Genomic DNA, 25,190 nt, shown 5'->3' on the forward strand with positions numbered 1-25,190 from the left:
GCTTTCCTTTGCACTATTCTCGCATGACCACTTTGGAAATACTGAGTAAGCTGCTTAAACTAATCAGGTGATCTCTTATGCATAATCCAGTCAAAGCAGAATGAGGTAGTAGAATTGTGAGTCAGTGTGGGACAAGAGATTTTGGAAAACAAATGTTCTATGTCATTTCCTGAGGGGAAGAAATGTAAAAAAAATGAAATGAAAAGGATGCCTAAATGAAAGCCTCATAAAGGGTTAAAAGAATAACTATGGGCCAAGATCCATAATTAGCTGTATAGTGTGTATGCCAAGCAAAACTAAGGAAACTGGATTTTCCTTGATATCCATGAAGTAAAACCTCCCAGCCTATGGATGTACATACAATGGATTCCTAAAAACCTCTATTGTATAATAGGGAAGGGGGACAGGCTGAAATAAAACATGTGTTGTTATTGTTGTTTTTAACAGCAAGCCTACTTTGAGCTTCAACAGAAAAAGCAAATTATTCCTTTTTCATTCATATATATATATATATATATATATATATATATATATATATGCAGGTTTTGGTGTCTTCGGGTGTCTTCCCGTGTAAGAGTCGGGGTGTCTGTGCGACGTTTCGACGAGGTCTCACTCGTCATCTTCAGGCTGGTGCTTTCGGCTTCTTGTTACTGGAACAAGAAGCCGAAAGCACCAGCCTGAAGATGACGAGTGAGACCTCGTCGAAACGTCGCACAGACACCCCGACTCTTACACGGGAAGACACCCGAAGACACCAAAACCTGCATTCCTGTACCCGTGAAAATCTACGAAAGCATATATATATATATATATATATATATATATATATATGCAGGTTTTGGTGTCTTCGGGTGTCTTCCCGTGTAAGAGTCGGGGTGTCTGGGCGACGTTTCGACGAGGTCTCACTCGTCATCTTCAGGCTGGTGCTTTCGGCTTCTTGTTACTGGAACAGAGCAGAATCTGGTGTTTGAGTTCCTATAAATACTGTTGAGGGGTGTGGTGTATAGCCTCCAACGTTCTGGGCAGAGAGGAAGTTCCTAGATTAGTGTGCCTTTTCTTCTTTTGTTCCTTAATTACTTGAGGGATATCTTGAGTGATTTCATGAGTGATATTCTGAATACCACTGGGTGGGTCATTAAGTGTAGATTAGTTGCTAAAGCTTTCGTGTCTTGACCTCTTGAGCTTGTGAAGAGTTTTTCTGAGAAGATGGCTGTGCTGCATTTAGTTGTGCTCTGGCTTGGCTTCGTGTATAGGGGCGAGCTGTGATTTTGTGCCTTGTGCCAGCCAGATCTGTGTAGGGATTGCAGGGGGGTGCAGCATCCGGAGGTGCCACTATAGTTTGGCTACTGGATGGAGTCTGTAATATGTCTGTGGAGAGGGTCTGGGTTTGGGTCTGGTGTGGTTGATTGGTGACGGCGTTCTGTGTGCCTCTGGTTCTGGTGTCGGTTTTTGTGGGGAGGGCTAATCGAGATAGAGAAACACCCTCACAACATGAACAAGCGTGACGACACGTCCCGCCTGCCAGACATCTGGAAATTAGCCCTCCCCACAAAAACCGACACCAGAACCAGAGGCACACAGAACGCCGTCACCAATCAACCACACCAGACCCAAACCCAGACCCTCTCCACAGACATATTACAGACTCCATCCAGTAGCCAAACTATAGTGGCACCTCCGGATGCTGCACCCCCCTGCAATCCCTACACAGATCTGGCTGGCACAAGGCACAAAATCACAGCTCGCCCCTATACACGAAGCCAAGCCAGAGCACAACTAAATGCAGCACAGCCATCTTCTCAGAAAAACTCTTCACAAGCTCAAGAGGTCAAGACACGAAAGCTTTAGCAACTAATCTACACTTAATGACCCACCCAGTGGTATTCAGAATATCACTCATGAAATCACTCAAGATATCCCTCAAGTAATTAAGGAACAAAAGAAGAAAAGGCACACTAATCTAGGAACTTCCTCTCTGCCCAGAACGTTGGAGGCTATACACCACACCCCTCAACAGTATTTATAGGAACTCAAACTCCAGACTCTGCTCTGTTCCAGTAACAAGAAGCCGAAAGCACCAGCCTGAAGATGACGAGTGAGACCTCGTCGAAACGTCGCACAGACACCCCGACTCTTACACGGGAAGACACCCGAAGACACCAAAACCTGCATTCCTGTACCCGTGAAAATCTACGAAAGCATATATATATATATATATATATATATATATATATATATATATATTATAATATTATAATTATAATACTTGTATTATACAAGTACTGAAACAAAAATTTTCAAGGGATTGGCCCTTTTTTAAGGCATTCGGCCAGTTTTTGCACACTTTCATTTTTCCTTTGGTTTATTAAAGCAGGCAACAAAATACAAGACCTTAGTGGGCTACCGTATGGATTGGGCTTGGTAGATCACAAGCTTGTGTAGGGCTGTATTAGTCATTATTCAGGTTAACAGAAGCATGGGTCAACCCTCATTTTCCTGGAAGAGTACAACTGGCATATTAGGTGTAACTGATAAAATGCACTCTTGTTACAGCCAATGAAAGCCTCAAGCCCTCTCTCTGTGTTGCATTTGGACCATACTTGTTTTCAGTACAATTAAATATTTCTGTTTCGAAGATATTTTGGACTCTCCTTGGAAAGAACCACCTATTATACAGTTTTAATAATTTTTATTTGCTGGCACTGCCATCCTATCTGCCTTTAGCCAAACTAAACATTAGGCATTTTAAAAGAAGCCGCTCTTAAGTGACTTTGGTTACATGGTATCCATGGTTTTATGTAACGTGGATTCCTTCTGATTTTCAAAGCTGTGGTTTTACACATGAAGGCTTTTAATTTAGGCATATTCTACTATGGTGATGCCTTCGAGTTTAAAGCACACTTGCTATCCAAGAAAAATTATTTCCTGTTTATCGTAAGGTGGGTGTACCAATGCAGGAAATGACTCATGAAAAACTGGGAATGGCTAGGCTAGTTTGCTTTAACTGAATTAGATTCTTACTTCAGCTGAACAGCAAACATACTTTGTCAGAGTGGAAGAAGAAGAACAGCAGAAGGAGAAGTAGCTTCCTTATAAAGCACACGAGGGATGGGGAAGCAAACACCTTTTCAACTGAGCTTGCTTAGGACATTCCCTAGGATTAGTAAGTACAGAAAAATACTTCCAAATAAAGCATGCCCTTTACTAATTTGAAAATGTACCAGCTGTGCTGAAACAGAACCAACGTGACCTCTACTTTGGATCGCTGATGCAGTCAAAATGCCTTGCAAGTTTCTAGCACATCAAGCCCAAGCTGGAAAACAGAAGCCAAACAGTACATGCTTGTTTTCTGGGTCTGTTCTGACACCTACTGGCACAATAACCAGTTGCAGCAATGCTGTTACAAATAAGTACACTTAACAAACTGTTCTTATGCCAGGAAGGGGAAAAGTAAATAAAATCAGAACATCTTTGATGTACAGTTATCCAAAGGAATAGTATTTCTTTGATCCATTCATTCCGTTTTTTTAAAATAAACACACACTATTTTTTCAGCTAGCCAACTGGAATAACAACAACAAGGTTTATTGGTATGCATAAAAACAAGTGACTCAGTCAAGTCCAAGTGCATTTTTTTTCCTTTGAGCAAGCCTCCTGCAAATTATCACGGCACAGTTCCCAGTCAAGTGGGGGAGGGGAGGTAATTGCCTTGTGACAGGACCTTTTGTCAATATTGCTTTCCATGATTCTGGTCTGTTTCATTTCCCAATTCTTACCCATTTTACTTGCCTGCCTTTCATAGCAAATGAAACTGGCAAAGCTCCTAGGTGTGTGTTGCAGAGCTCAATAGTGCGTATGCTTCTAAAACTTAATTTGCGGCCTTTGTGGACTTTTCCCTAAAGCTCCTAGCCGGGGCGGGGGGGGGGGGAGTTTCCAATTGTACTGCAGAAAGAAAGAATGATCACAGACCTTCCCAAAGTGTCCTATTTTCTCAGTGTATGTGGGGATAGGGCTGCTATACATCCGGATTTTCGTGGACATTACCGGGATTTCAAAGGTGGAATTGACATTCGGGGGGAGGGGGGGAATCATTGCAAAAGGTGGTGTATTGTTCTGGATCTTAGGACAATTGTTTGGCTCAGCAACTCTGGCGTTTGTCTAAAAAAACTCAACAATTTTGAGGGTGTCCTGGTTTTTACTTTCTGAAATAAGGCAACCCTAGTTGAGCATATAATAATAATAATAATAATAATAATAATAATAATAATATAATTATTATTTATACCCAGCTACTCTGGGCGGCTTCCAACCGAATATTAAAAACAATACAGTGTCAGACATTTAAAACTTCCCTAAACAGGGCTGCCTTCAGTTGTCTTTTAAAAGTAAAATAGTTGTTTTATTGCCTTGACATCTGTTGGGAGGGCGTTCCACAGGGCAGGCGCCACTTCCAAGTTCTGATCTACAAAGGAATGGTTGATTGTTTTGTTTTCCTCCCCAGAGGTATCTCATCAAGAAGAAACCAAAATGGATGAATGAACTTGCCCGCTTGTACAGACTGTTATTGGATGGGGGCCTCTTGGTGTCCCAGTGACTCACAATAGGCCTCATCGGCAGCAGGGAGAAGCCTTTCACAGTTCCTGCCAATAGGTTCTGGAATACCCCGCCAAGGAAATTTCTCCTTGCCCCCTCATAAAACATTTTAGTGTTTTAATTCTGCCAGAAACTGTTTTAATTGGGAACTCTGGATTGTTACTTTCACTCTGTGGTTTTTAATTCTTCCTGATTAGCTTTTTTTATATGGTATTGTTTTTTCTTATGAAAGCCTTAGAAGAATGCCCAGAGGGAAATTATTTGGGAGGAAGGTCAAGTTTTCAATTAAGTTTATTCAGGATATTATCTCAGCTATGTAGATAAACTTTACAGCTTTACAAACCAGTCATGTGAATCGCTCTGAGATCTATGGATGAAGAGCAATATACAAAGTCAATATGTCATAATCTTAATGCTGTTTTGCAAATGGTGAAACTTCTAGTATTTTCATAATTTTATCTTTGACTTTTGTATTTTTTAACTGTATCCTTTTTTTAGGTCACTTTGAGATATTTCTTTTCTTGTATAAAGTAATTAATTAATTGTTTTTTCTTGCAATCTAAAAATGAAAAGGGAATAAGCTTTTTAGTCCAAACTGATGGGGGGGGGAAACCCCACAACTTGCAGTGCAACCACTGAGAATGTTTCTTCTTCTGGACTCCTTGCTAATGATGGGCCAGAGATAAGCACCTCCAGTTTTGCTATTTGAAAATAAATATTATAATCATTTTTGGATGGATTTCTTCTCTTTTTGGAAAAGTATTTTTATTCTTTCTTACAATGAATTATAATAACTTTAACAAACATTAGAATACTGATGTTCTTGTGACATTACCCATTTTCCTCTTTGAGTTCATACTTCTTGTGATTGGTTTAAAACAGTGCTTTCTCTTCAAACTGTTAGGGTTTACTTTTTAATAAACTTGAACTTGCTCTTCGTTGTATTTCAAGACTCAAAAATTGTGAAGTACAGGTAAAATTTGCTCCTTCAGTAAGTACTTGCCAAAGTGTATAATTACTTCTCTAGTAGTGCCACCATCTTAGCTGTGTGGCCCCAGAGCTCTAAACACTTGTTATTTTTCCTGGGGGATATCTCTAATTCTGAATCAACAGTTTTAAGCCACTGAATAAGAAAGGCACCAGGTGTCTTCCTCTGCTGAGGAAACAATCCAATATACATCTTGCTCACTGGTAAGCCACACCCTCCCCCACCAGCTGGGATTGTTTTTATTATTTTCTGCTCAATTGTGCTGTATCATTTTATGTTGCAATTCACCTAGAGAACAATGTTATTGGGTGCATTTATATAAATATAGTGAGTAAATAAATAAAAATTGGCAATAATGGGCATTCGCAGATCAGCCAAAAGGGATGTTCCCATTTGTGGGTTCCCTCCCCCCCCTCCACCGGGTCATATCAGGCTAACATACTCTATATGTTACTCATAACACTGCTCTTTTAAGAGCAGTGGGAGTTAAAAGGAGAAATAGGGTTGTTATGAAAGAGTGGCCTTTACCATTTTTTCATGCACCACTGAGGATAGCAATGTCAACAAAAATAAGAAACATTTCATTTAGTCTTCCCAATAGACCATAAAAACAATCTGGAATAAAGAGGTTTTGTGAGTCTCTCCCCAACCCCCAACCCCACCGCACTGGCAACTGTGTTGTGCCATGTGTTTTAATAAACAAATAGTGTAGAGTGATCTTACCTAAAGGTGAATCTGTGTGGTTTTATAAGCTGGTGAGAAGAAGTGTTCAGTCTCCAGAGAATTAAGGAAATGAAAACATCTAGCTATGCAAGTAGTATCACTAAAGGAACAATTTCCTATTTTGTTTTCTTACAAATTTGCACAGAATCAATCAAGGTGACACCTAGGCATTGTTGCTCATACAAAATATAACACGCCAGTTCTTCACTGTAAGAGAGATTGCCTCTACATTAGTACTGCATCAGACTGGGACTCACTGTGCACCAATGTCTGCTAAAAACACACATTTATAACATCTGTTGAAGACGCAGCAGGAAAATTAGGTCTTTGAGTTACTAGATCAAAAAGTCTCCAGAAATCAATGAACATTTTTACCACAGTAAATTATTACAATGCAATGCAATAAAATGTGTGTAGAACTGTAGGTGGAAAGATTGCATTTAATCCCATGTTTCTGCCAACATGGCATTAGGATTTGGAAAGACATTATTTTACCTTAACTTACCCAGCATTTCTTGAAAAGGTAGTATACAAATTAAAGAAATAACCTTATTATGTGGACAGAGCCAACTGGTGCTAGTGATCTTTTGTGCACTATTCCCGCTCTATCTTTATCAATTCTTTCTTCCAGTTGAATTAAATTGTGACCTTGGGTCAACCCATTTCCCCTCCACATGGTTCATGTCGTCCTTTGTTTTGTTGTGCAAGTGTACCGCAGCCCACACTCATTCTGAATTGCACCATTTGGGGCTTGATATTGCACACGTGTGTGTGATATTGCACATATCAAAACATGTTTTCTTAAAAAGCTAAATAAAAGGTCCAACTTCAGCAGAAGCAGAACTGAATATAGAACCCCTGTTGGAGGAGCACACTTCACTCCTGGATACAATCATGCTGGGACTCTGGGTTTAGGAAAATAAGAAAGCTAATGCTTCTTAGAAGGAATAGGAAAGATCAAACTAAGGTGGAGAGGCAGCGAGCCATACTTCCATCACCACAAAACAAACTGAGAATAAAACGAGGCGGGACGATGCGAGAGTTAAATGGGCAGAGAGCAGAAACGTGGTTCAGAATCCCTGAAGCTCCTCCTCCTCTTCCGAGTCTCGGCGCTAAAATGACTCCTCCCGGGCAGGAGGGGGCGCTCGCGGCTGCCTTCGGACTTCCGCAGTCGCAAAGGGATGGCGTCACCAGAGCGGGCCGCCGGTTGTTCGCCGAGTCTTCCAGGAGGTGCTATGTCGCCGCCGCCGCTCTTCAGCTTGCCTGAGGCGCGGCTGCGTTTCACGGTGAGCAGGGAGGCGGGCTGGGGCGCGAATGCCGCCGCTGGCGACTCCGGAGAGCTGGGGCTTCCCGAGCGCCTGTCCTTTTCGCTTGAGCTCCCTTTTCATCCCCGCTTGTATCCGGAATGGATGGGGACGAACTGGGCTGGGGGCGCGGGGAGAGAAGCCCACGCTGCTTTCTGCATGCCCCCCCCCTCGAAAAAAGACACACGCACAGCCGTCCTATTCCGTGGCGTTTCCTGCCCAATAAATGTGTTTAGAAATGTAGCATTTTCGGTGAACGTGGCTTCCCTCGGTGGCGGCGCCGTGGGCTGGGGAGGGCGGGGTATAAATAAAATTTATTATTATTATTATTATTATTATTATTATTATTATTATTATTATTATTATTACGGACCTCCCTCTCTACCTGACCGTTTCCCACCCCCACCTCCAAAGCCATAGGCTTCAGTCCTGTTTGTTCTAACAGGCCGTTGAGTATTAATAAGATTATTATTATAATAAGATTTATTATTATTATTATGGAGCTTCCTCTCTACCTGACCGTTTCCCACCCCCAAAGCCATAGGCTTCAGACCTGTTTGTTCTAAGAGGTCGTTGAGTATTAATAAGAGAGACATCACTCGCATTTGTATTGACCGCATTTCAACGCTGGTATCTTCTGCACTTTGGAATTGTGTTTTTAAGCTTCATTTTCAGTGCCTGTACCTTTATTGTGGGAATGAATGGTGGGATATAAGCAATAACAGCTGTTTGCTGATAACCCATCACAGGGCGACATTGTCCTCCTTGAGAAGATGTTGAAATTTTGCTTCCAGTAGGGTGGCCAGCTGCCCAAGGGGAGAGGGCTTCTGCACCTTTAATTGGTGTGTGGAGAAAGGAGTGCTAATAGAAGTAGCTTGCTGGACCTGTGGTGATGTTCATTCATACAAATCACTGTTTTGTGCTACAGACAACTATTGAGGAACGTGTATAACATCTGAATGTAATATATGTTTAACAAGTTTAACATTCGGTATAATCACTGTAATTCATTATCTCACCTCTAATTCTAAAATGGAATTCAGCCCACTTTCAGGTGGTTTGCTTAGATTGAGTTAAACACTGGTAAAATGTAGCCACATGAGTATTTCATTGTAGCCTGATTTTGTTTGGACTTACTCAGTCTGTATTCCAAACATTCCAGTTTAATCATGTGAACTGGCCCTAATTCAACCAAAAACACATTTGTTTGTTATTTGCAGAGGTGAATGGATGCACTCCTAAGTCTACTTAGTTGAGAGTAAATAATACTTAAATATGTAGTTTATTCTGAGAAACTATGGTTTGGATTGTGCTTATGGGAGCACCGCATCCCATTGTCACCTTTGACTGGACTTAACTGTCCAGGGGTCTTTTACCTTTACCTTTACCTTTACCCATCATGTTACATTTCCATATCTGTTTTCAAAACTGCATGGCTAAGGGCATGCATTTTTTCAGCGTTTAAAAGCTTTAAGTATAGAATACACAAACCTTGAGGCACATTTTATGCTTACATTTATTATTTCTGATTGTCTCAAAAAGGGGATAGGATAAACAGTTTAAATTTTAGATTTAAACTTAGTTTTGATCGTTCAACAAGTGTACAAAATGTTAAGAAAATGACACAAGGTAAAAAAAAAAACCCATTAAAAGTTTGATCACTTGATTTGGAATGACCCAAGAAGATTTTATAGTCTGAGTGTACATAAGTCATGAATCCTTTCCTTGTACTGAAGATATTCAATTATAATTTGAACTTGTATTCTAATATATAAAGTCAGTCTGGTTAGACAAGTCTAGTTTTGGTTTAGGCTGTGCTATGAGTTATAGCATGTTTTCATATGAGTGAAGTCTTGGATTTAAAGTACTAGAGCAATTAAATTCTAAGTAAATATGGAACTTTAAAATCCCTATTATCCATGGTTGTGGTGAGAAGGTTCCAATGCATAAACTTTGCTAAAGTGAAACAGTTCTGATTTGTGCCTGGGAACCATATGTTACCCATCTTAAATACCATCATGCAAGAAAGGTGGGTTATAAATTAATTTTGATATAGATTTACACATAGTATTGAATAGAAATACTACTTTAAAAACCTAATCTTCCCCACTTGCCTTTTCTTCTCAGAACTCAACTCGAGATGCACTTAAGAACAAAACTATTAAACCTTTATTGAGTGCCTTCAGCCAGATACCTGGAAGGTAACCTTTAGTTTGCTTTTTATTTCCTAACATGCATTTAATTATGTTGATATGGAAGGCTTTGGCAAAATAGTCTTAACGCTTTTCTCCTCTGGTAGTGAAAATGAAAAGAAGTTTACCCTGGATCAAGCTTTCAGAGTTGCCTTGGAAGAAGAAATTGTGAGTACTACTTGTTGTAACTCTACATATCACTGTCAGTAGAAAGTGTATGGTTCATTTCGAAGTAAAAAATGTGTAATACCTATTACTTCTGATACGTCAGGAAAAATATGACCACCAAGGGAAGCCACCAAATCAGTTGAACCTTCAATGCTTTGATTCATCTTTTTGAAGAACAAAAACTATAATTTCTTGGTGTTGTGTTGGAGGAAACCTGGACTGTGGTCCTGGACAACTGCAGCATCCATGTTGAGGTTGCTTCAGGGCTAGCTCAAGATCACATGATTTCCATGGCAACCACAGGACTGTCCCAGATAGTCACCAACCCAACACACAGAGCAGGGCATTCTCTTGATTTGGTCCTTGTCCCTAGTGGGGAGAGGGGTGATCATAACCTCATTGTGAGGGTTGGAACACTTCCTGGTGAAGTTTGGAGTTCTGGTAGCAGCCCCACTCTGAGGGAGTGAGGAAACCATTCAGATGGTCTTCACCAAGAGACAATGGAACTAGATAGGTTCCTGACTGCTCTGGGGGATTTCGCATGGGATGGAGCTGGGGATCCTGTTGAGGTCCTCGTCTTGTTGTGGCATGGGCAGATGAAGACAGCTGTTGATACAGTCACTCCTGAGGGCCCTCTTCAATGTTGCAGGGCCCACAAGGCTTGATTATTGCAATGCAGCCTATGTGCAGCTGCTCTTGTGTCTGGTCTAGAAGCTTCAGCTGGTGCAATGTGCTGCAGCTATACTAGTGATAGGGAAAGACTACTGCCAGTGCATAACCGTGGTGCTTAAAAGCTTGCTCAGGTTACTCATATGTTACCAGGAAAGGTTCAATGTTCTTGAATTCATTTACAAGGCCCTTTACAACATGGGTCCAGGATAGCTTAAGGAATGCTTGATCCCCTCTATCCTGGCCCAGTCACTGAGATTTTGGGGGGTGGGGAGTCTCTGTTGGTGGTTCCTCATGGGTCAGATGCATCACTTGTAACTACTAGAAGTTGTACATTCAGTGTAGTGGACCAAGCCTGTGAAATTCTCTCCTTGCTGAACATCAGGCACACGACTAAGGAGGCATTTTAAAGTAGTGTTTGGTTTTATGATTTTTAAAATTGTTTTTATGTATGCCGCTTAGAAATGCAAATAATTAAGCAGACTATAAATGTCTTAGAGAAACCTACATTGTTACTAGTTAGCTTTAAGTCCTGCTTCACTTGCTTTTGTCTAAGTCAGCCTTTCCAGATGTGTTACCCTTCAGATCTTCTGAACATCAGCTTGCATCATCCTTTACCATTGGCCATGCTGGCTGGGACTAAGGGCAGTTGTGCTCCAAAGCATCTAGAGGGTAACACATTTGGAAAGAATGCTCTAAGCCGTTGTAGCAGTTTAATGTTGTTTCTTGACAATGTGCTGGTGTGGCTGTTGGTTTTTAGTGGATTTTCACCTGTAAAGTAATGTTTCAATTGTGTACACTTAATAATTACCTTGTACTATATTTGTTCAGATAAACCAAGCTTCCTGTGAAAATGTCCTCGCTATCATATCACTTGTTATTAGTGGGGTCACAGAAGGTGAGTGTGGAACAGTTTTTCTGCTTGTTTATAAAATTTACAGGTGGCTTACAATAAAGAAAACAGAATAAAATAATTTAAAACCCTGCTTTAAATACTCCTTAAATAATATTTTGTAACGTTCTGGCACCGTGCAGCCAACTGGGGTTTTTTTCTGTGAGGAGGGGACACTGAGTGGCTTGATACCAAGTTTTTCTATTAGTAATTACTACTAGCTTTTCATTCCTATTTGACAACAACTGAACTGAAATTGCTTTTAAAAGTCTACTGTTTTCTAAGGCTGCAGTGCTAAATATGCTAGGAAGTAAGCATTACTGAAGACAGTGGGACTTACTTTGGGGTAAATATATATATATATATATATATAGAGAGAGAGAGAGAGAGAGAGAGAATTGGGCTGTAAGTCTAGATTTAAAGAATTGCACCTGTAAATCGAGTAAAACATATTTTGATTAGATTGTACACTGAGTTGAAAAGTCTTTCAACATAAACAAATTGCAAGTCTCTTAAAAATTCCTGAAGCTAATCTATACATGTATTCTGACCCATGAAGGTATCTGCACTGCATCAACCCCTTTTGTCCTCCTGGGAGATGTTTTGGATTGCCTTCCTTTGGATCAATGTGATAAAATTTTCACCTTTGTGGAAAAGAATGTAACTACATGGAAATCTGTAAGTATTATTGTTCCAGGATAGATTTGTTTATTAGAAGACTTTTGGGTTTCTGTATTGCTTTCCAGTATATAGCTGTGATATATAGCTTTGTTAAGCCATTAGTTGCGAGAAAGAAAAGAAAGAAGCAGTAACCCTTTCTGGAAGGATGATCCTAGAAGGTGGCGCTGGGCACTACTTTTTGTGCCCCGTGTGGGATTTGACCTGTGAGGTGCTGTTTAAAGTCTGCTGTTCTGAAGTTGTATGTTTGGTGTAATTTTGGATTGAAACACTTTAAATTAATTGTGTTTTGCTACATTGTGTTTTTTCTTTAAGAACATTTCTGACTGACTGCTTGGAAATATATTAATTAATATATAATGGGAATTCACAGGGCCTCTCCTTTCATCTCTCCTCTGCGGCCCCCATATACCACCAAAATCTGGTCTGGAGTGTTGAGGAACTCTCTGTAGCAGACTCTGGGGGCACACAAAGAGCTGGAGATGTGTTTAAGAGAAACAGGATGTCCTGTGACCCAAGTGGATTTTTTGTTGCACAAGTGGATGTACATAATTGATTGTCACCCATAATCTTGCTGTGGGCAAGTTGTCCACAAGCATTCTCTGGGCTAGGCCTGATATAAAGTGACTGTTCTTCTACAGTTAAGTGAATTTATTTACAGTATCAGTGTAACCTCCAACCTTCTTACTTAAAATGTTAACTGATTGCATCCTTTTGGTACTTTATTTTTAGATCACGTTTTATTCAGCAGGAAAGAATTACTTGCTGAGAATGTGCAATGGTGAGTAGTCTTGTTTCTCCACTTCATCCTCAGTTTGCACAACTTTCAGTGCAGTTCATCAAAACTTCACTCATCTCCAAGCCAGCTTACATCTGAAAAGTCCAGACACTGAGGTCCAGTTCTGAGGGCCTGCTGGCAGATCCCTGACTGCAAGGTTACAGGGAACCAGGCAGAGGGCCTTCCCGGTAGTGGCACCCGCCCTGTGGAACTCCCTCCCATCAGATGTCAAGGAAATAAACAACTATCTGACTTTTAGAAGACATCTGAAGGCAGCCCTGTATCAGGAAATTTTTAATGTCTGATGTGCTATAATTTTTTAGATATGCTGTAAGCTGCCCAGAGTGGCTGGGGAAATCCTGGCCAGATGGGTGGGGTATTATTATTATTATTATTATTATTATTATTATTATTATTATTTATTAATTACTACACAATTAAAGATAAAAAGCTATTTCATGTTGCAGCCAAACATGTGCTTTAGTTTGAACTCTTTGGAACAGAGCATTAGTATTGTGTATATATTCGAAGTTCAGAGAATTACTGCATGATTGCTCAGAAGTAGTTCCTAGTGATTTTGTTTGGGCCTGCTTCTCACTGAGGTTAGGACTGCAGTCTTAGCCAGTGGCATGGTGGGACCTCTCCCCTGCTGTGTCCTCCTCACATTGCCCTCCCAAGCCCTGCCCCTGGGCACGCCTGGGTGGTCCTGCCCTGGCTGGGAAGCCACACTCCGCTGCTGGTCTTAGTTAGCCAAGCGAGGGAGGTGAAGAAGTTGGTTGCCTGTAGGACATTTATCAGCTCCTTAACATACCACAGTCTGCCCAGGACAAATTATAAAAATTCTGGAGCCATGATAAGATAAACATATTCTCCTTATTTATCTCTTTGTTTAGACCTCCTGAGACGATTGTCTAAATCCCAAAATACAGTATTCTGTGGAAGAATCCAGCTATTCCTGGCTAGATTATTCCCACTTTCAGAAAAATCAGGTGAGATTTGTTAGTGTATAATGGCATAAACATACTCAAATGGAAAAATGGAAGTCTGCTGCATATCTTAAGTTCTTTTCTAATTTTCTTATGCTTGTAATCTGTTTAGTTATGTAGCCTGCCTTAGCCAAGGAACTCTCTGAAGGTGGTAATGGTAGACATTTCCTGTCTTGTTTAATTGTAGCTAAAGTATAATGATTTTTTTTATACTGTTGATGAGAAACATTATATCTTATATTCTGTAAATTGACATATGCGAGTTACAAATGTCTTATTGGGTTTTGGGTATAATTATTTCCTCTGTTCTTGGTTTTTAATGTGCATCCTTTTTACTACAGGGCTTAATTTGCAAAGTCAATTTAATTTGGAAAATATCACAGTTTATAATACCAGTGAGCAAGATAGCACACTTGGACAGAAGGTGGGTCATCTTTTTGTTTTCTATTATATTATATTATCCATTCTGTGGGAAACCTGTAGAACAAGGCATAAAATAGCACTCTGCTTTCTATGTACTGAACACATGCATCTCTCAAAAGGGGGCAAACAATTAAAAAAATTCTTCAGTTGCTTACTAATATACATGTGAAGATAATTTTAGTGCTTTTCTAAACTGGAGTCTTAAGGAGAGATGGCATAAAGTGGAGGAACTTGCTGTATCCTATCTGAGTTCTTTGTGTAGTTTACCAATTACTTAGATTTCCAGTGATAAAGAATATTTTAATCTTTAATCGGCATCTCCTAATTTTCTGGTGCAAAGCCTTTTTCAGCATTATTAATTCTAAATGCCCTCTTTCTCTTCAGCATGTTGAGGAGAGAGATGAAGGGATGGATGTAGAGGAAGGTGAGATGGGAGATGATGAAGCTCCTACAAGTTGGTAAGCTCTTAGACCAATTTAAGCCATTTGTTTGTTCTAAAATGGGGGGGGGGGGAGAGATGCATGAAATATCTTCTGTGGCTAGAGCAGGGGTGGGGAGCCCCTGGTCTTCCAGTTATTGAGGAACTATAGCTCCCATAAGTCCCAGTTGTAGTCCGGAAACATCTGGAGGGTCACAGATTTCATGTCCTCTTATCCATGATGATATATTCAGGATAATGTTTATAAACAGTTTCATCCAACTAACTTGTATTGGAGTGGGAAATAATTCTGGGTGGCTAGTGAATACATAATGCAGTTAATTTGATTAGCTTGGTATTCATTAATATAATATATCTAGCTTTGATTTAAATGGTTGCAAGAGTGTCCTCTGCCACTGTTTTGTGACAATTGAAAATTGGAACTGTATTGGTGGATTATCAAGTCTTTTCTGGCATGTCTAAGGAACCAAATGAGAAGTGTGGATAGAACTAGTAAGCATAGCAGAGGCAAATAATGCTTTCCTTCAGGTGTGCAAGATTTTTTTAAAATAGAGAATTCATAACATTGTAGCTTCTTAATTAAAAATGTCATCGTTCACTAGAGACATTCCACAGCCACTAGATGGGCTTTATTTAGTTATAAAAAGCATTTTCTAAAAGGGGATGCTTGACAAAGAGGCATTTACCATTTACATTAACGGCTTTCACATTAATTCTATTGAGTTGAAGAGGGAAATTGGGCAAGAACTTGGGCAAGTTTCCTGCCTTCATTCGTGTGTTCATTTTAATTGGGCACCTCATGTGGGGTATAAATTTAAATGATAAATGAATGTATCTTCAGGAATAAGCAGAAGTGTGTGAGAGTTTATATGTTAAATATTTTGTTAGTTCCATTCCAATAGATTACAACCTGTATAGAAAGTTCTGGTCACTTCAGGATTACTTTCGGAATCCAGTGCAATGTTACGAAAAGGTTTCGTGGAAAACGTTTCTGAAGGTAATTCTTTGTGACTCTATTTCTGTTTTGTGCGCAGTCTTTTTGCTGTGTAACTGCCCTGTTTCACCTGTGTAAACAATGGTATTGACAGATGGTGGCATATATTGTTGGAGGACGTGTAGGTCCTTGATAAATGAACTGATGCCAGGCTGTGTAATAGTGTTTGACAGAGTAGATAAACGTTACAGTTGGACTCTGCAAAGGAGCATCAGTAGATCAGCATTTTGCATATCAAATTTCAGGTCTGATTTGTGGATGTGATTGTCCTAAAATATTGCATTTTATTTTTTTCAATTTTAACAAGTACTCTGAAGAAGTATTGGCTGTCTTTAAGAGCTACAAGTTGGATGACACCCAAGCGTCGAGAAAGAAATTGGAAGAGCTGAAAGCTGGCGGGGAGCATGTTTACTTTGCTAAATTCCTCACAAGTGAGAAGGTATTGTCTTTGGTGTTCTTAATTTACATGAAAACACTCCTTTGCCCATAAAAGCTTAGTTATCTTACCAATGGGAAATAATTAGTTGGAATATTGGGTGGTCTTCGACTAAGATCTGTTCATAGTAGGCCTGTTGAAATTATCATTAATTTCAGTGGGCCTGGTTTGAGTAGAAGTGATACAGGATACAACCCATCCGGCATTGTTGGGTCCATGGTTAACTTTTCCTGCTCTGTATTTCTGTTCTACGTTGTAAAATACATGGCAGGAAGTTTTCTATCCATCTGTGCGTCTTTTCTTTCAGTTAATGGATTTACAGCTGAGTGACAGCAACTTCCGCCGACACATCCTATTGCAGTATTTAATATTATTTCAGTATCTAAAGGGACAGGTGAAATTTAAAAGGTAGGCTAGTAGTATTAAATTTGAACTAATTCGTTTTTTAAATGCTTTATTTTTACCCGTATAAAATCCCTGGAGAAACTTTTTTTATTGTTCCCCAGAATGGAAGAGGGAACTGTGAGCTAGGAGGTGGGCATTTTCACCAATACTTCCTTTCCCTTGCAGCCTCACACCCATTTCTGGTGGGTCCATGAACCTTCCAGAACAGCTCTTCAGGGACCATGGGGGTGGGAATCATTAATACTCAAATTATTAACTTAAATATGCGGAACTTCAGTCTTCTTGACATACGTGATGGCTTGCTTTCTAGTTCAAACTACATTTTGACAGATGAGCAGTCTCTGTGGATTGAAGATACTACAAAATTAGTTTACCAGGTCAGTGATATAGACTGCGGGCAATATATGTACAAGTTGGTTTTGGTTTTGTTTTGTTACATTTGAAAAATCAAGTTTGGTTAAGCTATTTAGATTGTGAAGTACATTTTGGATAATTAGAAACCAAAATATATTACTTTGTATTTATGATATTTCTGAAGCTGCAGTCCTAACTTTGGATGCTGCAACCTTTGGCTAACTCTTTGACATCTGGTAACAGCTTCTTTCAGAAAATCCTCCCGATGGAGAGAGATTCTCAAAAATGGTAGAGGTGAGTGACCTCTTCATAAATAGAACTGAATAAAATTTTAGATGAGTACCATCCACTTAAATGGGGTTTGCATCAAAACAGTGAAATGACAGTTTCAAGTGCTATACCTGATGCTTGCTTACTGATAATGTCTGCTAGCACTTTCCCCTCTAACTACAAGATATTCTCGATGGAACCATGACAAAGTTGCACAAATATGTGTGGGGTTGGGTACAGACATGCCCTTCTACAAATGGAAGGGTCTTTCCATTTATGAAATGCAGTGTGATCAAGTGAAGGCTGGCAGTCCCTGTGCCACCAGCAACACTCTTCCAGCAGGTCCCTCAACTAGAGCAGATTTTTGCTGAACTAAGGAGCCTGAAGGGGGAATTGGCAATTTTTTTTCTTCCCACACTCTTCCTCTAGCAAGAGTGTCCTGTGAATAGAACAGGATTCTGAATCCAACCCATATTAAAGATTACCTTTTCCCACTGTCAGAAGTAAACACGGAGATTGTATTTCTCCTCTGACCTCTACCCTGGACACCTGATACATTCATAGTGCAGATTTCTTTAAATGAAAAATGCTAATACTGAAGGTGACAGTAACTCACACTGACACATTCATATGTTTTTGCTTTTATAGCACATATTAAACACTGAAGAGAACTGGAATGCATGGAAAAACGAAGGTTGCCCGAGTTTTGTGAAGGAAAGGTAAGTTCAAAAACGTTGTTTAGAGATTGTATTATATCGGATCAACATTCAGGTTCAAGGCTTCATCTTCTTGTTATACCTGTGTTTATATATAACATTTTCAAGCTAATAAACAGGTTGTGCTGTATTATATTAAACTATTTAGAAACAAATTCATATCAGGGAGCTTCCCCCCCCCCCCTGGATACATAACAGGAGTCAGCAAACATTTTCAGCAGGGGACCGGTCCACTGACCCTTAGACCTTGTGGGGGGTCGGACTATATTTTTTTAAAAAATAATGAATGGATTTCTATGCCCCACAAATAACCCAGAGATGCATTTTAAATAAAAGGGCACATTCTACTCACGTAAAAACATGCTGATTCATGGACCGTCTGCAGGCCAGATTTAGAAGGCGATTGGACCGGATCCGGCCCCCGGGCCTTAGTTTGCCTACCCATGATACATAACCTTGGTAGGTTCTTGTCATTTTACAGACCTCTACTTTGAGATTTTCAGGTACAGCTAAGGGAAATGTCTAAGGAGGTTGGGGTGGCATTTTAGCATAAAAAAGAAACACAATTATTTGCCCAAGGTAGAACAGGTAATAGCTGTACATGTTTGCACCATTCTGCTTGCTAACCTTGGCATATCTGTTCTGTAGACCAAGTGATCCCAAGCCAATAAGACTCTTTGTGCGAAAGAGACCCGTTCCTGAAGATTTCCTGGGGAAAGGACCTAACAGAAAAATTCTGATGGGGAAGTATGTTAAACCTTTATAGTTCATCACCTATATATCTGTAATCTTTTATAGATAACTTAATGCTATGAAAACGGTTATTTTGAGGTTTGGTTAAATTATGAATGTCAATAAATAAATTTATTTTTGACATTTTTAGGCTGCCGTTCATCACATTAAAAAGATCCCAGCAAAACAGAAAACACAATGATTAAACAAACCAAGTAATTCAACTGTTAATGAGTGCAGCAGTATGAGAATACGGGGGGGGGCAGTTTTACTCATTTAATTTGAATGCTTGTGGAAATGAAATCATAGAATCATGGAATTGTAGAGTTGGGTCGAATCTAACCCCTGCAGTGCAGGAATCCTGACTACAGCTGCGCCTGGGCGGGCTCAAACTACGAACCTTCTGGTTAACAGCCATTGACCCGTTGCACCACACATTTTTACATGCTAGTGGAACCCCATCAAAATCTCTGCCATCTGTATTTCCAGGGGAAGGGCATTCCACAGCTGTGGCCCGCAATAAAGACTCTCTAGTGCAGGCATAGGCAAACTTGGCCGTCCAGCTATTTTTGGGACTACAACTCCCATCATCCCTGACCACTGGTCCTGTTAGCTATGGATGATGGGGGCTGTAGTCCCAAAAACATCTGGAGGGCCCAGTTTTTCTATGGCTGCTCTAGTGTCACCGTATAGTGCTGGTGTAGGAAACCTTTGGCCTTCCAGATGTTGCTGAACTGCAAATCTCATCGTCCTCAGCCATTGGCTGTGCTTGCTGGGAGATGTAGTTCAGCAATATCTGGAGGGCCAAAGGGCCACAGCTTTTATAGCAGACGAAGACTACTGACAGAACGGCCCAGCTGCAAGGCCCATACATAATTGTTGACAGTATCTCCTGTTCATTTTATCTCTATTTTAATTTTTCTTAAGACTTGGGCCTCTTTCTTGCTGAGCCTGTGTTCATTTCAGAAACAGCAGAACAGTGTGTATTGTGTATTGAAGTTTCCTACATAGGAATTTAAAGGTGTTAGATCTGATCTCTCACATGAGAAGTTTGGTACAGTAATGTGTGTGTATGTGTGTTTTAGACAATTAATGCAAATTTTTTTTCACTTTGAAGAAGCCCCTTTGCAAAATATCTGGCTCATCAAAACACACTTCATAACAATGCAGTAATCTGCTTTTTCATTCTCATTTTAGTGAAGAATTGACTCGACTCTGGAATTTATGCCCCGATAACATGGAAGCTTGTAAATCTGAGACCCGGTAAGTCATACGAAAAGAATATGGTAGGGTGGTCCAAAATAAAACAAGTTGGAACTCTTGTGGCCAGTGGTACATCCTAAAATAATATGACAGTTTTTATAATAATGCCTTTTTGCTCACTTTATTTTATTACATTACATTACATGGAATCCAAGGTAGTTTCTATGTCATCCATCCAGGCACTGACCAGACCTGCTTAGCTGCAGTTAGATGGTGGCCTTATGTACCTTCAGATTATAACCTGGGACTGTTAATGTATATATATTACAAAAGGAGCATTGCTTCTTTAAACAAATGATTTTTGTCAAGTCCTAGTCATGTCATTGACTTTATTTACTGTGCCTTTCAATTTTTCAAGGTGGCTTGCCCATATGGGAGCTGCTTCTTGGAGAAAGCTGTTTCATATTTTATTTCATAGAAATTATATACCACTTAATTGTAAAACAAACAAAACCTCAAAACAGTGTTAAAAAGCTCAAAGCCAGAAGACCCATGAAGATTTGAATGAATTAATGTAGAGAGGGAGAGCAGATAATCAAGAGTCTTGCAGTAAGTTTCTTACCGGTATTAGGGCATGAGGTATCACAAAGAACATCTGCTAGATATTTCACCTATAATGTTTGTTCCTATATTGCAAACATGGATTTAATCCAATTAGTAGTATTTCTTGATGCTTTGATATGGATGGAGTACTTTTTGCATGTTACACAGATTCTGATATGCTATATCACAGTAAAATTCTTCAATTCACTGAGCTGTTCAACCACAATAGAACCTACATCAAAAATGCACATGACAGTAGAAAAAATAGTATTTTTTTCTCATTTCATTGTTGGCCACTCTTATATTGAAAGAATTGCAAATAAGATGTGGAAACATGAAGGCAGTCTAGAAAGTTAAACACTAAATCAGACTTTTATTTTCTAGAGAATATATGCCAACATTGGAAGAGTTCTTTGAAGAGGCTATTGAACAGGCAGATCCCGAAAACATGGTTGATAAAGAGTTTAAGTATGTACTGCAGATCATTTTTCATTGCCGTTTACATTTCTCATCCATGTTGCACTGATTTGTTCATCTGCTTCAAACATAGTTTGGCTTGCACAACAAAGCTGAGAAAACAAGCTCCTTTTTCCTAGATGCCAAATGGCAGACTAATTCTGACTTTGATGGCAGGGTTGTGAATAATTCTAACTACGGCTGGAGAGCACTACGGCTATTGGCACGTAGAAGCCCCCACTTCTTCCAGCCAACCAATCAGCAATTCAAGAGTTTACCAGAATACCTCGAGAACATGGTCATCAAATTAGCTAAAGAACTACCTGTAAGTAGTAAAATACCTTTGATTATCTCTTTAAATGCCTATAACTCTCTGCCCTTAAACTGCAAGCAGACGATATAGTGTTTGTGTATTTTGTCTTTGTAACATTTAGTATATTTGAAAAGAACTCTCATCAGGAGGGAGACATGAATTTTGGGTTTAAAGGATCCTTTTTGCTTCATACATCTACTTTTATTTTGGCTCATGATCTTCCTTGGAAGAATTCAGCCTTGTGGGCTGGACATTCTCTTGGCCTTTTAATATGCAGGAAAAAATGAGAACAGAAATTTGTCTTGAATATGAAGCTTTTAGTTAGTTCTGGGAAGTCAATTTGAGCGAGTGATTCTGTTTTGGAACCAGTTACTAAGTATACATTTTCATTGCAATGGGATGTAATTTCTGTCTTCTTAGCAGTTTTGCATGGGAATTCATAGAAACATTGATTTACAGTATCTTAAAAGAATATTAAGATTAGTAGTAGTTTTAGAATAGACATCTGTATAAAAACAAGGTATGGTTTCTTTATAAATTCCAAATGTCTCTTTCTAAACTCTGTTCTGCTACATGTAGGTCAGGAATCACCATGTAGCAAATTCTTTTTACGTACAAATCCATTTGGTGATATTCAGTTCTCTCATTATAGCCTCCATCTGAAGAAATTAAAACAGGCGAGGATGAAGATGAAGAAGATAATGATGCTTTGTTAAAGGAAAACAATGAAAGTAAGACTGTGTTCTTGGGGTTTTCCCATTTTCTTCAACACATGTTGTAAAAGGAGTATGTGAGCAGACCCACGTTCTCCCCAAGTTCATCCTGTCTGCTGCTTCTGAGTTGCAGTAATAATGCTTAAGTCCCATGTTCAGAAAGAGGAGCCACACAAAGGCCCAAAACCAGGGCCTCCTAATCCTTCATACTTTAGTGGACCCTGGCCGCCTTGATGGATAGTCTGTGCTTGTTAAATGAGTAGACCTTGAGAGTACTGCCTCTCCTAGAGTTTTTTTCCTGCATGTATCATAGCTCCTTTGTGCAAATTCTGTTCTTCCAAAACAGCATCACCTTGTCAACAGTTGCACTCGCTCATCGGCTATGTTCTATGAAAACTATTGGTATATATTTCCACCTGAAGCAAGTCAGTTTGAGAATTTGTCCTCTTCTTCTAAAGCTAAAGACCATCCTTCCAGTTCCATCTCCTGCCTCACAATTTGTGAATCAGTGTCTGTCCCTAAGCTTGGAATATCCTTGGTCGTTCCTTTCCATACCTTTTGGTCTGCTTATTTTTTGTTTCTCTTATTAAATTTATTTGCGTGATGTCTTCCTTCCTCATGTGATCACTTCATATCCAGTTTGCTCTCTGATTCGTTCTATAATTTCATGCAAGTCTTCTATGCTTATTCACCAGTGCCTCCCCACCCTCCACAATAGTACTGAAAAGTTTACCTTGCTTTAGTTCCCTCAGTGGAATCCTGCTTATGTACTTACCTGCTCTATTGCATTCTCTCATTTTGGTAGCTTTTGTTCTCCTTTTGTTTACTAATTTTACTTCCCATCCCCTTTATTTCAGCAGAAATCTGCCTTTCCCTTTGCTGTATCTCACTCCTACTTGTTTTTAAAAGTTCAAATACCCCCTTCCTGACAATGTCTCTTACCAGCTACATGTGAACCTTTCCCCTCTCCTTGGCCATCCAGTTTTCATTTAATTGAGGGCTGTTTCTGAAATATATTGTAAATGAACGTGACCAATAACAATAGTCATTAACACTGGGGAACAGGCAGCTTTCTTTTGGAGCAGTTAGGGATTCCTTTCGAACTTGCAAAACAAAGGCAAATCAGCTGGGCAATTTCAATGTTTAGTAAATGAAGACAACTGTCTAAAATCACAGATTGACTTAAAAGTAATGGTTGAGGTTTGCACTTTCAGGGAGTATAAAAGTAGCCTAACAAATGATCTGTCTATAGTCACAAATGCACCTTCTGTAATATGATTTTAAGATAGTAGAATTTAAATAAAACTTGGAAGCATGAATGTAAAAGGATAACTCTTTACTGAAAGTGGACAATGCTAACAAGTTGTTAGTTTTCAGAAACAGGTTTGTTGAGTGCTGCATTATACAATGCTATTCTCTAAATACTCTTTTTTATGTTTGATTTTAGGTCCAGATGCTCAACGGGATAAACTTGTAACAGGAGAACAAATAGAGTTGCTTGCTAACAAGCTTGGGGAATACTGGAATGTTCTGGCCCCATATTTGGAAATGAAAGACTCTGATATAAGGCAAATTGAATCAGATAGTGAAGATGTGAAGATGAGAGCTAAGCAGCTGCTTGTTACTTGGCAAGACCAAGAAGGGATCCACGCTACAATGGAAAATCTGATTACTGCGTTGAACAAAGCTGGATTAAATGACCTTGCAGAAAGCCTAACAAACGATAGCGAAAACAATAGCTAAAATAGGTGTTAAACAAGGAAAAAGAAGCTGTTGTTGCTAAGTAACAACCCAACATTTGATAGATCAGTTTAATTTGGTAAGCAATAAAACATTTTAAAGTAACCTTCTGTCTAGAAATTCCAGGAATAAATGAATTGTTAGAGCTGTTCAAAAGCGGATAGGAAGGTTACTGACTTTTTCCATGGAATATGGGTGGTGGAGGGACATAGTACACAAATAGTCCTTACATAATTTGAGATGCCTTAAGTGCTCAAATTCTATAAAGATTGGAGAACTATTGCTCTTGGTTAGGGATTCCTCCCCCAATGTACATGTGGCTAAAAATGTTGTAAAGTCCTTTAGTGAAAATTAGATGCCTGTTCAGTAAACTTGTGTTAGTATTATAGCAAATGGGAAACCACTGAACAGAACTGTACTGCTGTTAGAAAGTGGTCCCAATATAATACTGATAGAATGGTATCTTCCTGGTCTCTCACCTTGCCCTGGCCCCTAGTTCTGTATGGAAATGATGCACAAGAGAAAGCTGCCTCTAGATCATTCTTTGCAAACCTGGTGCCCTTCAGATGTGTAGACTAAAATTCTCACTACCTCTTGAGAGCTTTGTTGGCAGAGCTTGATAAGTGTAAGTAGGAGAGCAGCATGCTGAATTACTCTGGTTACTTATTAACAGAAAGGGCATGGAAATACCTTTTTAATAATCTTAATGATCATTCTATGCTTGTAGTGTTTTATGCATGAAATTATGACCATTTGAAGACCTATTTTATGTACAGCAAGTGTCTAAGGTACTTCATTGTAGTTGAAGTCTCTCCAGTGTTATAACTAGATGTTCAGTTTTGGCTTGGGCTTTTGTAGTGCTGTTTTAGAGTGCGAGGTCCTACAAAGTCTCTGTGGGATATAGGATACAGTATAGATGTACAGTGAAGGGCAATACATATGTTTATGGGTCTGCCTCATTAAGGTTTGTCAATTCCTGGTAACTGGCATTTTGTTAGTTTCTCTTCCAGCTGTAGATATTCCGACTTCAGAGCTACTAGGCCTTCTCACTGCAACAAAAATTAAAATATGCCCAGAAAGGATCACAATATGAAGAGGCTGATTAGGATTCCCCTTTAAGCTTTCCAAATTAGTGCTTTAGCAGATCATTTTGTCCTGCCTTTTGTGATGCAATGTGAAAAGATGAGCTGAGCTATATGGAAGAAACCCCGGGATTTAAGCATGAAATGTTCTTATGGGTAAAGTTGGTGCACTTTCCCAGAAAATGCTTGCTCTTGCCCTGCTGAAGTTGTGAAATACCACACTTAATATGTTCATATTACTCTAAGTATCATAGTGCCTATCTGTGGATAAATTATAAAGTGTGCTTTCTTATAAGGAATGTATTTGCTTTCACATCATTTCCTAGGTATGCTTATATAC

At 39.4% G+C, this 25,190-nt stretch overlaps 1 protein-coding gene across 2 annotated transcripts; it reads left to right on the forward strand.

Annotated features, from left to right (window-relative positions):
• The first annotated feature begins 7,467 nt into the window (after positions 1–7,467).
• On the forward strand, positions 7,468–25,149 carry THOC1 (THO complex subunit 1). Of its 2 annotated transcripts, XM_082233633.1 has the most exons (21): positions 7,469–7,590; positions 9,736–9,809; positions 9,908–9,968; positions 11,469–11,535; positions 12,089–12,207; positions 12,940–12,988; positions 13,879–13,974; positions 14,313–14,395; positions 14,779–14,852; positions 15,722–15,830; positions 16,135–16,266; positions 16,571–16,671; positions 16,979–17,045; positions 17,266–17,316; positions 17,941–18,011; positions 18,657–18,755; positions 19,938–20,003; positions 20,931–21,014; positions 21,180–21,327; positions 21,968–22,046; positions 23,476–25,149. In XM_082233633.1, the coding sequence occupies exons 1-21, from the start codon at positions 7,486–7,488 to the stop codon at positions 23,769–23,771; spliced, it is 2,031 nt and encodes a 676-aa protein (XP_082089759.1). In that variant the 5' UTR covers positions 7,469–7,485; the 3' UTR covers positions 23,772–25,149. The 2 variants fall into 2 exon arrangements, with proteins under 2 accessions (XP_082089760.1, XP_082089759.1); XM_082233634.1 differs by lacking the exon at positions 21,968–22,046 and having other exon boundaries at positions 7,468–7,590; positions 23,476–23,646.
• Positions 25,150–25,190: the final 41 nt, after the last annotated feature.

Source organism: Podarcis vaucheri, assembly GCF_965113315.1.
Source record: "Podarcis vaucheri genome assembly, chromosome: 8".
Taxonomy (NCBI): domain Eukaryota; kingdom Metazoa; phylum Chordata; class Lepidosauria; order Squamata; family Lacertidae; genus Podarcis; species Podarcis vaucheri.

Bases quoted from the DNA above. Each gene is read 5' to 3' on its own strand.
- THOC1 (XM_082233633.1), top strand. From the start codon at position 7,486: ATGGCGTCACCAGAGCGGGCCGCCGGTTGTTCGCCGAGTCTTCCAGGA. The intron at 15,831-16,134 runs GTAATTCTTTGT...AATTTTAACAAG, and splicing joins CGTGGAAAACGTTTCTGAAG to TACTCTGAAGAAGTATTGGC. The intron at 18,012-18,656 runs GTAAGTTCAAAA...TCTGTTCTGTAG, and splicing joins CCGAGTTTTGTGAAGGAAAG to ACCAAGTGATCCCAAGCCAA.